The 12,533-nt window shown below is 46.4% G+C and overlaps 1 protein-coding gene across 1 annotated transcript in view; it reads right to left on the bottom strand.

Moving 5' to 3' along the window:
• LOC148028937 (callose synthase 9-like) overlaps positions 1-12,533 on the bottom strand; it is a 213,448-nt gene that overhangs the window by 68,866 nt on the left and 132,049 nt on the right. Inside the window, exon 28 of the mRNA XM_087687703.1 lies at positions 1,687-1,769. Within this exon, the coding sequence (XP_087543829.1) occupies positions 1,687-1,769 (83 nt within the window). The remainder of the gene's footprint in view (positions 1-1,686; positions 1,770-12,533) is intronic.

The following is a 12,533-nucleotide window of genomic DNA, read 5'->3' as shown; positions in this document are numbered from 1 at the left end:
AGAACGATTGGGACAAGGTGAACCAATTGTTTCAATTAAGGAATCCGTGCCGCTTAAGGATAATGCTCGTTATGTTTCACTTAAACTCGAATTGGTTCTTGACCTTAAAACTAAACAATCCCCTCAAACCATTTATCTCGAGTATTTGATCAAGTGGGAAAACTGCTCAAAGGTGGAGGCTACTTGGGAGTCGATACGTTTATTAAAGAGTGATTTACTTCACTTCGTCCCTGAGGATCCTGGTAAGGAGAGCAATCATTCACACAGGGGAAGGGGTTACGTCCCTAGACATCTGGATGGGCACTAGTAGCTCTCATCACATTGAATTAGTGCAAATGCACTAAGGATAGTTCAGGGTTAAGGTAGTCGAGTCCCATTTATAAGACTCAATGCCCTATTGTGCACATTCATTGTGTGACCACCACTCTTGCACTCTTAGCTTGTTGGACGACACATCGAACAAAGCTAGGCAAGAGAAAGGGTGAACAAATTATTGGAGAGGTTTCTGTACAATGCACGAGCTATAGGAGGTGGTGTGCAATGCCAGAGGTGAGGCACAAATTTGGCAAATGGTTGCATCTTCAACCCACGATGCAGAGGCAGCAAGCAGTTGTACTTGGCATGAGGAAATGAGCTCAAGAAGCATTGCAAGTGAAACATCCCTCTAGGATCCAACCTGCACACAAGATACCACACAAGCCACATTCACAATGAAAGGGGCAGGACATCAAACTTAACTTCCGACTATAGAGCCAAACGGGCTCACCCTTGAGCCTAGGAGCCAACAGCACTCCAAGTCATGACCACATCCTAAGGGTTGTTGTCCCATGCTACCAATGCACACCATTCCAACGTATGGATGTGTCGGCCACCATGCCAAGAGTCCAAGAATGGTGAGAGTGCTTCACCTCTAGCATTGCACAGCTGCTCCTTCAGCCTGTACACTGCCCAACAACCTCTCCTCTGCTTTGTTCATCCTTCCTGTCACCTAGCTTCCACCTATTTTCTCTTTTATTCCCTTTTTTCCATTATGACACATATCTCCCATCTTTTGTAGTCTTTATGTGACGGGACTTGCTCTACAGAGATTAAGGAGCCATTGGTTCAAGAGATAATTACCCCATAAAATAAAAGAGTAAAATAGATTTGCAAGATGACAAACAGCTTCACTTTCACTTACCAGACTTGCTCACGTCATGAAGCTTGCCCTCAAGGACAAAGTTGCGTCCATCGATGCATCAACTCTAGCCTGTTGCCCGGGTAGCTTTCACAAGCACCCATGAGAAACATGTTTCAGAGTTCAATTCAGCTTTCATGGGCAGTAATCTGCAATGTGAACACATAACCCAAGGACAGAATGACGGATCGCTCAATTCCCCTCAGCCCATGACATGGCCAGACACTGTGCATACAGTGTGTGTACGTCTTTACTAATTCCTCTTGAAACTAAACAATGCCACACTTTCATTAGAAGCTCTACAACAGGTCAATTCTTATTTTTGGAGGCTACTAATTGCCCATTTCCACAGTACTTCATACTACCAAAAAAATAAATGAGAAAAGACCAACAAAAAGTTCAGACAGCATAAACAGTTAAAGTACTGCAAATTTCTCAAGTCACAAAATCAAGATCAGTACGTCCACTTCCTTACCCTTTTACGGAAGAACGAAACATAATCCACAGACCTGTTAAAGATCGAAACAGACTGATAAAGATCCTTGATGGCTTTCATAACCCCACTTTTCTGGTCAGGTGATTCATTCTTGAGCTGCAAAACAAGACATTGGGCACACATAACAGCAAGCCTGAATGAAAACATACACACACACGCAAAAAGAAAGACAAAGAAAGGAATGTTTTACATATAATTTCATTGTCAATGAGTGACCAAGTTTAAACATCAAAGAAAACAGCAATCAATGTCTCCCCTTGTCATCCATTCAGACTAAGCATTGTTACCCAATGCTGCCCTTACACCCTCACTTTGCTCCCATAATTGCTCTTAGCTCAAACCCACATCATCAAGATCCATCTCTTTCTGTCTACTCTTGTATAAGAAGAGAAGAGAAGGTGGTAGTTATAAGAAGAGAAGGTGGTAAGAAAGGTATAGGTAGAGCAAAGTTGTCAGGTACGATACGATAAAATATGGTACTAAATGGTACCTTATGATTTTATAAGGTACGGTATGATATTAGTACGGAACAAAATTTAACATGATCTTTCTAAAAACCATAAACCATTAAATCATAGATTACCTGTTTAAAAGTGGAAATAGCCACTTCATTACAAGATACGATGGATACATGAGGGTGGCCATCACGGTCACATGGGCTACACAAAACATGCGATACAACCATAGTCTAGGACATACATGGATGATGCTCCATGGATAATGCATCATAGTGGCATCATGCATGTGGATACACTAATAGTAGATACAAAAAAAAGAGACCTATGAAACTATGATGAGGCATCACTATCATCGTCCTCATCATCATCATCAAAACCATTTGAGTGCTCATCAATAGAGTTTGAACATGACTCCTCAACGTCAGTTGATGAGACATACTCATACTCAACCTCACTGATGAGGTTACCATCATCAAATGATGGCTCCCTAGGTGACGGCTGTGTAAGCAAGGGGGGGATGTCATCATGAGGCACGAGATTTGAGCTACTAGAGCCCACCTTTATAAATGTCTGCAAGCCACTCAAACCACCCTTCCTCGATGTTGGACGGCGCTGAATCACCATGCCCCTGCTACCACCTACTCGAACTCCTCGCCCACGAACAGGTTGAGTGCAAGTGTGAGGAGTATCTACTACTATAAGCTCTCTATAGAGCTCTGCAAAAATCATCCCTCCTCGTCCACTTCCTAATGTACACTCGAAATAGTGTCACCCATCAACTTGAATAAATCAACATTCACCTACAGAATGGACATAAGATTGTAAATGCCAAAGTCTAAATGCTAAAGTCAGAGTGCAAGGATGCGGAAGCGTAGGACAAAGATTGAGAGAGAGTGAACACAGAGAGAGAGAGTGAGAGAGAGAGAAGGAGAGAGTGTAAACGCAGAAAATCTACAGTGTAGTATGCTGTATAAGAGTGCAGAAATACACGGGGGCAGAGGAAATATCTGCGTGTGTCTCTGACTTGATGACCTCGATCTCCGTCAGCCCGAGCACAATCTGTCTCAGCAAACAGATCTCAAGATCAGATACTGAAATGAATGAAAGCTGGAGTGTGCCACAAACTTGCCATAAATAGCCAAAAAGAAAAGGCATAAAAATGACCAGGTCGGTTGCATGCATTAAATGTAGCCGACTGTAATAAAATAATGCCCAGATAACTGTCCGAGTCCACTATCCGATTGCAGGCTGACGTGGCACCTGGTGACGTGGCACCCTGCGCTGATCTATTGTCCACCGTCTATCTAGAAAATGACTGTCTAACACCCCCTCTCAGATCCTAGACGGGTCAAAAGACTGAGGGATCTGGAATGCTGCCGAAGAAGAACTTGGGGAAACGCCTTCGTAAACAAATCTGCAAGATTATCCTCCGTCTTGCAATATTCCACATCAATGGTCCCATCCAAAAGCTTCTAGGGAATGAAGTGATACTGGATCTCAATGTGCTTCGTCCGTGCATGGAATACAGGATTCCGTACCAAGGCAATGCAACTCTCATTGTCGCACTGCAAAAGAGTAGGACAAGTCCGGGGGCAACCAAGCTCCTCCAACAATCTCCGAAGCCACACAACCTCCCATGTGATGGAAGACGCAGTCCAATACTCCGCCACAGTAGAATAAAGGGCTACCGTGGGCTGCTTCTTGCTACTCTAAGAGATAACACATGTACCCAAGGTAAAATAGTAGCCTGTAGTAGACCATCCGTGGTCCACATCGCCAACCCAATCCGAGTCACTCCAACCTGCAAGAACCAGATCTGAAGCATAGGAACCTACAGGATAAGAAATCCCTAAGTCAAAGGTCCCCCTCAAATACCGAAGAATCCTCAGGGCAGCCTGCCAATGCGCCTGTTTGGGTTCAGTCATGAACCCTTCCAAAAGACCCACAGCAAAACAAAGATCAACACGAGTGTTGAGAAACCAAATCAAGGATCCAATCAACTGACGGTAGCGTGAAGCATCCATCATGGGAGAATCTGAGAAGTGGCCTTCCAATTCGGATCCATAGGAGTAGTTATGGGCCGACAAGTCTCCATCTCAAAAGTCACCAAGAGCTCTTGAATGTACCTCTGCTAAGAGATGAAAATCCCCCTCTGGGACTGATAAATCTCATGACCCAAGAAGAAATGAAGAACCCCCAAATCCGTCATCTCGAATGCCTGATGTAAAGCTGTCTTGGTCTCTCGGACCTCCTGTGCATGATCCCCTATCAGAATCAAATCATCAACATACAACACAAACAACACACGACCAAACTCAGAAGTGGACACATAAAGTTGAAGATCGGTCTTGGAGCGCCAATATCCCAACTTCGACTAAAGAAACGAGTCAATCTTCTCGTTCCATGCATGCGGAACCTACTTGAGACCATACAAGGCCTTCTTCAACCGGTAAACTTTCCCATCCGAGGATCCAAAGCCAGAAGGCTGCTCAACATAGATCTCCTTCTGCAAGTCACCATTCAAAAATGGGGACTTCACATCCAACTGATAGATAGGCCATCTCCTATGGCTAGAAAAGGCAAGAACAGCTCGAATAGTCGCCATACGAGCAGTGGGAGCAAAAGGATCATGGAAATCAATGCCTGGGTACTGAGAAAAACCTTTAGCAACAAGGCGAGCCTTGTGCTTGTCCAAAGAACCATCGCTAAGGTACTTGGTCTTGAAGACCCACTTGACACCAATCACCTTCTTGTGAGGGGGACGAGGCACAAGAGACCAAGTGTCATTCCTCTCAATAGCCTCCAACTCGGCTTCCATGGCCTTCCGCCAATGATCAGACTGCAAAGCCTCCTTCACTGAAGTGGGCTCACGATCCTCCATAACACGGGTCAACAAGCAATAGTTGGAGCAAACAAGCTCCGAAGAATGTGCATGGTTCCTCCGTGACCTCCTTGGTCCATCCTGCGGTTCCTACTACTCACGGATCCCCTCGATCCCTGAATCTCGGCGTGTGTCACGCGCCCGTTGCTCTCCATCTGCTGAAGACTCAGGGACACCCACCGGCGAAAGCTCCTGAGGGATGGCCGATGGAAGAGAAGACTCTGAATTAGAAAAAGAATCTCCATCAAGAGGCTCTGGCTCCAAAGGAACTGTCTTGGGAGCCCAACTCTCCCCTGGATCTCCAAGGACGGGGTGCTCCTCACCCCCCTCTGTGGCCGGAACTTCCAAGAACCGCACATCTCGGCTCGTGTAGACATCCCGCTTAAGGAGATCAAACAAACGACAACCTTGGGACTAGGAGCTATGGCCAGCAAAAACCTATCGTCAAGAAGCCACCTCGAACTTATCACGCTGCGTCTTCGGATGGTACACATAAGCGTCACACCCAAAGATCCTGAAATAAGAAACATCACGCTTAGTCCCGAAGCAAGCCTCAAAAGGTGTCATTCTGTCAACGGCCGAAGTGGGAGATCGATTGAGGATATGAACTGCAGTAGCCACTGCCTCGGCCCAGAGAAACTCAGGTGTCTGTCGGTGCTCCATCATGGTGTGCGCCATCTCGATCACACTTCGGTTCTTCTACATCCAAAATCCCATTGTCTTGGGGAGTGTTGGTATTAGCAAACTCCTAGTGAATGCCTTTATCTGCACAAAAACGAGCAAACTCATTAGACATAAATTCACCTCCCTTGTCTGAACGCAAGGTCTTCAGTCGCCGACCAGAATGGTTCTCTTCAAAGAGAAGCCAATCCTTGAAGTGAGAGAAAGCCTCCGACTTCAAAGTGAAAAAATAAGCCCAAGTCATCCTGCTGTAATCATCTGCGATCAACATGAAGTACAAGCTCCCCTTCAGGGACTCGGTCCTCATCAAGCCACAAAGATCCATAGATACAAGCTCCATGGGTGAAGTAGACCGCAAAGAAGCTTTGTTGGGAATCGCATCTCGATGCAGTTTCCCACAAATGCAAGAGACACATGGCTGATGGCTCACCACTATGTCCAGCAATCCTCGGACAAACAACCCTCGCGATGCCTTCCGAAGGTGCTCGTAGTTTAGGTGGCCAAACCGAGCATGCCATAGCTCAGACTATGTCTGAGAAGTAACAAGAAGAGATGTAGGAGCTAAAGAAGACTTCAATTTCACTATCAAACTCCACCAATAGGCCAAGAGCACAAATCTTATGGACCGAAAGTAAATGATAGCCCAAACCTAGCACATCCAACACCTCAGAAGTTTGGGTACCACCACGTCCATCTGGAATAAGCTGCATCTCACCCAGCACAGCAATAGACACAGAAGAACTGTCTCCAATGAGAATCTGCCCACGCGAAGGTCGTAAATGGGCAACACCAACAGAAGGAGTCATGGGCCGGGAGGCACCACTGTCCACGATCCACTCACGAGTCTGGGGAGCTGCCATCGCAGCATCAGAAGTCTTCGGTGTAGAGTCCTCAATGACTGCTAAGTGTAGAAAAGCAGCTGATGAGGGTGCAAGCACCGCTCCAAAATCCTTCGAGTCATTCTTCTTGGTGTCCTTCTTGTCTTTGTCAAGGGAATCCTTCTTCCAATGACCGGTCTTTCCACAAATATGGCAAGTCGATTCCTTCTCCTTGTCCTTCTTGGATTTGTTGTCCTCCTTCTCCTCCTTTTTGTCCTTCCCCTTCTTTTGAGAGACTTGACCAACCAAAGCCTCCGATTTGGAAGCATTCTGTCCGTTCAATTGTTCCTCCTGGTCCAAGGCCATAGGCACCAACTCTTCCCACCGAAGAGTCGACTCCCGCCTTGATGCAATAAAAGCGGAATAAAAAGTACCAAATCGTGGCGGCAACTGGGATAGTAAAGTGATCGCCATATCTTCGGAGAAAATAGGCTTCCCCACATTTTGAACGTGCATTTGAAGCTGCCGAAGCTTATTGATGTGTTCCCGAAGCAAAGAAGACTTATTCACGGACAAGGTCCGCATCTTCACCTCCAAAGAAACCCTCTTCATCAGGGTCATCCAGTTGTACATCTAATCGAGCTCTAGCCATATCTCTCGACCCACCGTCAAGTGCTCGATGTGAGCTATCATAGCTGTAGTGCAAAACAAAAACAGAAAAGATCGAATCCTAGCATTCAGTTTGTCCCAATGAGACTGAGCCTTAGTCAACTCCACACGAGCATTGGACGAGAGTTTGAACTCATCCCTCACCGAGGGCCTGTTAATCTCCTCCATCACCAGTTCCGTCAAATCATAAGACTCCAAAATAGCCAACATCATCACCCCCAAATGCGATAATTGTCACCATTAAGCTTTTGATCCGATGGAAGAGCCGGTAGGACAGGCACCTTCCTATCCATGATCGCCTAGAACTCCAAATCAGTCTTTGTAGACATGTTAACCTAAAATACCTGCACAAATGCAAAAACAGCCCCTCTGACTGTGTAAACACAGCCTTCTAAGGTTGGTTCCTCCATTGCCCAAACCTTCTCCACCCGCCAGAGGCAATGAAAAAGTAAAATCTGCAATGGAAGGCCTCAAACACAACCTTCCTCCCCTTCGAACAGCAATAACCTATAGCAAATTCACCGATCAGACTCCTTTCCCACACAGCCACGCTTGCTTCAATGATCCGTGCGCAGCCCTCCCGCTCGCCCTCGAATCTTGTAAACTCAGCCTTGTGTCGCGCTGAAATCTCCTCTTCAGATAAGTTCAACCCTCAGTCAGTCCATCTTCACCACTGTGATACCATGTCAGAGCGCAACGATGCGGAAGTGTAGGACAAAGACTGAGAGAGAGTGAACACACACACACAGAGAGAGAAGGAGACAGTGTAAATGCAGAAAATATGCAGTGTAGTATGCTGTATAAGAGTGCAGAAATACATGGGGGCAGAGGAAATGAGTAGCATGATCCATGAAGAGAGAGACAGAGAGAGAGAGAGAGAGTGAGAGGATTGTGTGTTCCTGTCTGCGGACATGCTCCCCCTGACTAGCCGTCATGTGTTCCTGCGTCGGGAGCTGCATAACACCTTCCGTCACAGACCAGCGCAGGGTCTGTTCTACCTTGCTCGAACGAGCCCTGCTCTCGTCCACCTGTGAACAGCCGCTCGACCTGTCCTGCGAACTGGTTCCCCTCGCTCTGACCAGAGTGGGGTCTCGTTTCGTCCTGCCTGTCCCCTTGCTCGTCTCCTATCCCTGACTTCCAGACGCTTGTCTTCTGCCTCCACAAGTGCACTCTGTCCCAGCACCTGGTAATCAGCGTCCACCTAATATGACATCCCTGCTCTGCGCCTGACAACAAGGGTGTGACGACCTGCTCTAATCCAAGTAAGACAGACTATGAGTGATAGAGATTGTAAAAGGCCTGTTTAAATTGAACAGCAAAGTATAGAATAGGGCTGTGGTCCTGAGATACAACGGCCTACTAAAGGAGACAGGTTCAATTCTGTTCTGTGAAAGACAGCCAGAGTTGGATTGATCTGTGTAATCAGCATAAACCTTGGAAATGGAGAATTTGCAGGAATCTAATGGTATTGACATTACCTTTCTAGACCAGCATATTAGAAATGGGGAAGATAAAGACTTGGCGGAATCAGATGGTAATTCGTCAGCTGAAGATTCTCGACAGTTAATGGAAGGGGACAAGATGGGTAAACGTTACACGATGTCGGTCAAAGAACTGGACTTGTGTGCCCTGAATTCGCATCAGCAAAAGGTTCAGCCCTCGTGCTCTCAGACTAATGAGTATTTTCAGTTTATGCTGGCCTGTGCCAATCATCTAATGTCAGAATATGCTCAAGCTAATGAGGGTAAAGCGAGTTCTTTACCACAAGGGGAGCATGTGGTCACTGTTATGGGTGCTTCTCTGGTTCTACAGCAGATTGCTGCCTTCCATGAGAGGGCTGTCATCTTTTACTTTACGGAAAGAACCTCATTGATCATCACCATCTGTGCATGGTTGCTATCCATGCTTGCCAATGTGGAGATGTGTCAGGATGATGTTTTAAGGCAAGGCCAAGCATCCCTTGTGGAAGAGATATATGATGGCCCGAGGGGCTTTTTTAAGGTCCTCTTCCACTCCCTGGAAGTGTGTGCTTATATTATGCAACGTATCCCGTTGTTCATGGATGGTTAGTTAGTCCATATGGTTCCTTGCAGACCTATGGCTCAATTCAAGAGATACTGAGGTGAATATGCCCAATTTGGGTCCAGGTGGTTGATTTTCCTACCCATCTTTGACGACTTCTTCCCTTCAATTTAAGATCTCTTGGCGAGTTGTTGTTGGTGAAGCCTCGACAAGCCTCTCGTAACAGGAAAAGGGCATGCATGCTTTGCGATACAAGGAAACCTCGCCCGACTAAAGTTCATTTTCAGGTTCCGAGGTTGCAAACTTTGGTCTATGAGCTCAAATGGGGCACATTTGCTGGACATTGTTTCAAGTGTGGACAATTCGGACATTTCATTTCAAAATGTGATAGAAGCCAAGACCTAATCCAACCATCTTTGGATCGTGATTTGGATATGCATGACCATCTTCCCCATCAGATGGCTCAATAGCCTGAAGCCGCTTCTGAGCAGATTGTCCAGCAAGGACAAGTAGAGGGAAAGAAGGCTACTTCTCAAGATGGAAATCAGCGTGCATCGCCCTCAGTGGGTCAAAACTTATCTCCTCAGGATAACTCCTGGGTTACGGTGGTTCGCAATAATGCTAGACAGGAGCCTCGGTCTACTCCTCTTCACCCGACTCCCCAGACTATTACTCAAGCCTTTCAACGCCGAGGTAGAGGTTCTATCTAAAACCTCAATCAGCAGTGGTGTTAATGAAAAAAGGGTCTCTGATACTGCTTTGCACTTTGATTCGCGAGGGAGGATGGTGCCTCCTCGGGATGTTTTCCGTGCATAGCAACAGAAGTTTCCTTCTCGTACTTTGATTGCTAGTTTGCAAAGGGCAGATCTAGTTGATGTGATTCGAAGCGAGATGGAAATATTTCAAGCAACCAAAGAAATTGATGTTCAAGGGAAAGGGAAGGTGGGGGTTCCGTAAATTTCTTTTCTATAATCCATCATGAGAATTGCGCATAGTTGCCTTTGTACAATGTACGGTACTGTCAGTACGGTACGATTTGTATGGCACCGTACGGTACATATCCGTACGTGATTTTGGGCCACCTTGTCCTTGCGTCTTGAATCCCGCGTCCCACCTTTCTTGAGCCCCCGCCTTTACTCCTACACATTCCGCTGGCATGCCTGGCACTTTTTGGGGAGGTGGGAAGCCTTGGATACGTCATCCCAACCCCTCTTCCAACCATACACTCCCCCCCCCCCCCCTCCCTAGCCCTCTTTGGACTCCTTCCAGCTGGCAGCCCTCTCTTTGACCGTTGACCCGTCTTTGATAGTTTGAACTTTGACCCTTCTCTCATCTACAAAAGCTGCTCCTCTCCTCCATGCTTCCACACCAATTCAGCAAGCACTTACCATCCTCATCTTTCTCTCTTGGATCTTGACTCTTGAATGGACTTCTGATTTCTCATTCTCGAATCTCGCCTCCCATCCCCTCTTTCCCACACCCTATCGAAGCATTTGCCATTCTCAAATCTCGTCTTCCATCCCCTCTATCCCGCACCCTATCAAAGCATTTGCCGTTCTCATCTCCCATCCCCTCTCTCTCACTCTTGCACTTTCAACTTTACCCCAACCCTCGAGCCTCTCAAGTCTCCCTCCCTTTCAACTTTCAAGACTCAAGTTTCAACAGTCAAGACTCAAGCATCTCTCTCTCTCTCTCTCTCTCTCTCTCTCTCTCTCTCTCTCTCTCTCTCTCTCTCTCGGGCCTCTTTGTCCATCATCAGCACCATGAGCCGTGAGAAGCACAAGGCCTTCAATTTGCATGCGATCCATGTGGAGAGGGACACAAAGAAGTCCAACTCCCACCATTGGACATGCAAGCCTTGCGGTAAGCGCTATACAAGTCGTGCAACTCGGCTTCTCCAACATCTTTCCAAGACGGGGGGGGCAAGTTGCTCCATGCAAGAAGATCCCTCAAAACATTGCAAAGGAAATACTCGCCAAGATGAGAGGGCGATCCACAAGAGAAGGAGGAAGTGGCTTATCGGCACCAACTCCTATGCCTACTAACAAGGAAGTATCCACTGTGGGCGTATCTTCAACTGATGCGAGAGAGGCCTCTACCATTGGTGGTGGGGACTCCACATCCGCATCCAGCTCCGGTAAAACACAAAGAGCAAAGGCTCATGCAACGCCGAAGAGACAATCCTCTCTCTCTCTCAAGCTCCCAATCATGTATGTGGATCGGTTGCCTTTCTTAGAGAAAGGCAACGACTTGCGGACATTCAAATTGCACACACGGTGATTGAGTGCGCTCTTGCATTCAATTTCCTAAAGCAAGAGCAATGGAAGAAGATGGTAAAAGCCATCGCCAATGTGGGTCCATGTGATGAATGGATCAGTGTTACATATAATGACATGAGGACGAAAAAGATTGATGAAGAGAAGGAGAGGATTGATAGAGCCCTTGATCCTATTCGGGCCGCATGGATAAAATATAGTTACTCCATTCTCACCGACAGATGGAGTGATCGTAAGAAACAAGGCATCATCAACATACTTGTCTCATGTCCACTCGGGACTTACATGCATCTATCGCCACATTCGGCAAGCTATCATTAAGGTATACATAGCAATTTGCCTTTTAATTTTGTTTCACTTTCTTTTATCATGATTCATAATTGAAATTTAATTTATGTATAACTATCTCCTATTCTAATAATTAATTTCTCTCTAGTATCTATGATCTATCTCGATTCTCTCTTTTCCCCCGGATCGCAAGGCCCCCAATCCCCAAGCCCCATCTCTCTTCATTCTTGAATCTTGAAAGTTGAAACTTGAAACTTGAAACTTGAAAGGCTCAAGTTCCAACTCTCTCTAGACTCTCTCTCTCTCTCTAACCTCCAATTTTCAAGTATTGTTAGTAATAAGTATACTTACTAGTAATTTGTAAATTGTGGTTGTAGGTAGGCCCCTCAAATGCGGTACAAGTTGTTACCAACAATGCATTGAATTGTCGGCGCATGGGCCGTTTTCTTGAGGGCGAGTTCCCTACGATCGTGTGGACTCCAAGTCCAAGTCATTGTTTGGACTTGCTCATGGAGGACATTGGGAAGCTCAAGTGGGTGAAGAGGGGGGTCCGCAAAGCTACATCAATTATCACATTCTTCCCGGTAAAGGTAAAGGTGCTTGCAATGTATCGTGAGCATAGCACACTGCAGTTGACGAAGCCTTCTTCAACTCGCTTTGCTTACGTGTGGTTATTGTTGGAGCGCCTTTATGAGATGTGGTCCTTGCGCCAAATAGTGGTGTCCACCCTATGGAATGAGTGGGATGAGTATGCGAGAGAGGAGGTC

The sequence above is a fragment of the Lygodium microphyllum genome, chromosome 11 (genome assembly GCF_053477565.2).
Source record: "Lygodium microphyllum isolate KBCC chromosome 11, Lygodium_microphyllum_v1.1.10, whole genome shotgun sequence".
NCBI classification, from domain to species: Eukaryota; Viridiplantae; Streptophyta; class Polypodiopsida; order Schizaeales; family Lygodiaceae; genus Lygodium; species Lygodium microphyllum.
Note: the sequence above shows the minus strand (reverse complement) of the source record. Positions and strands in the feature narration are given on the sequence as shown.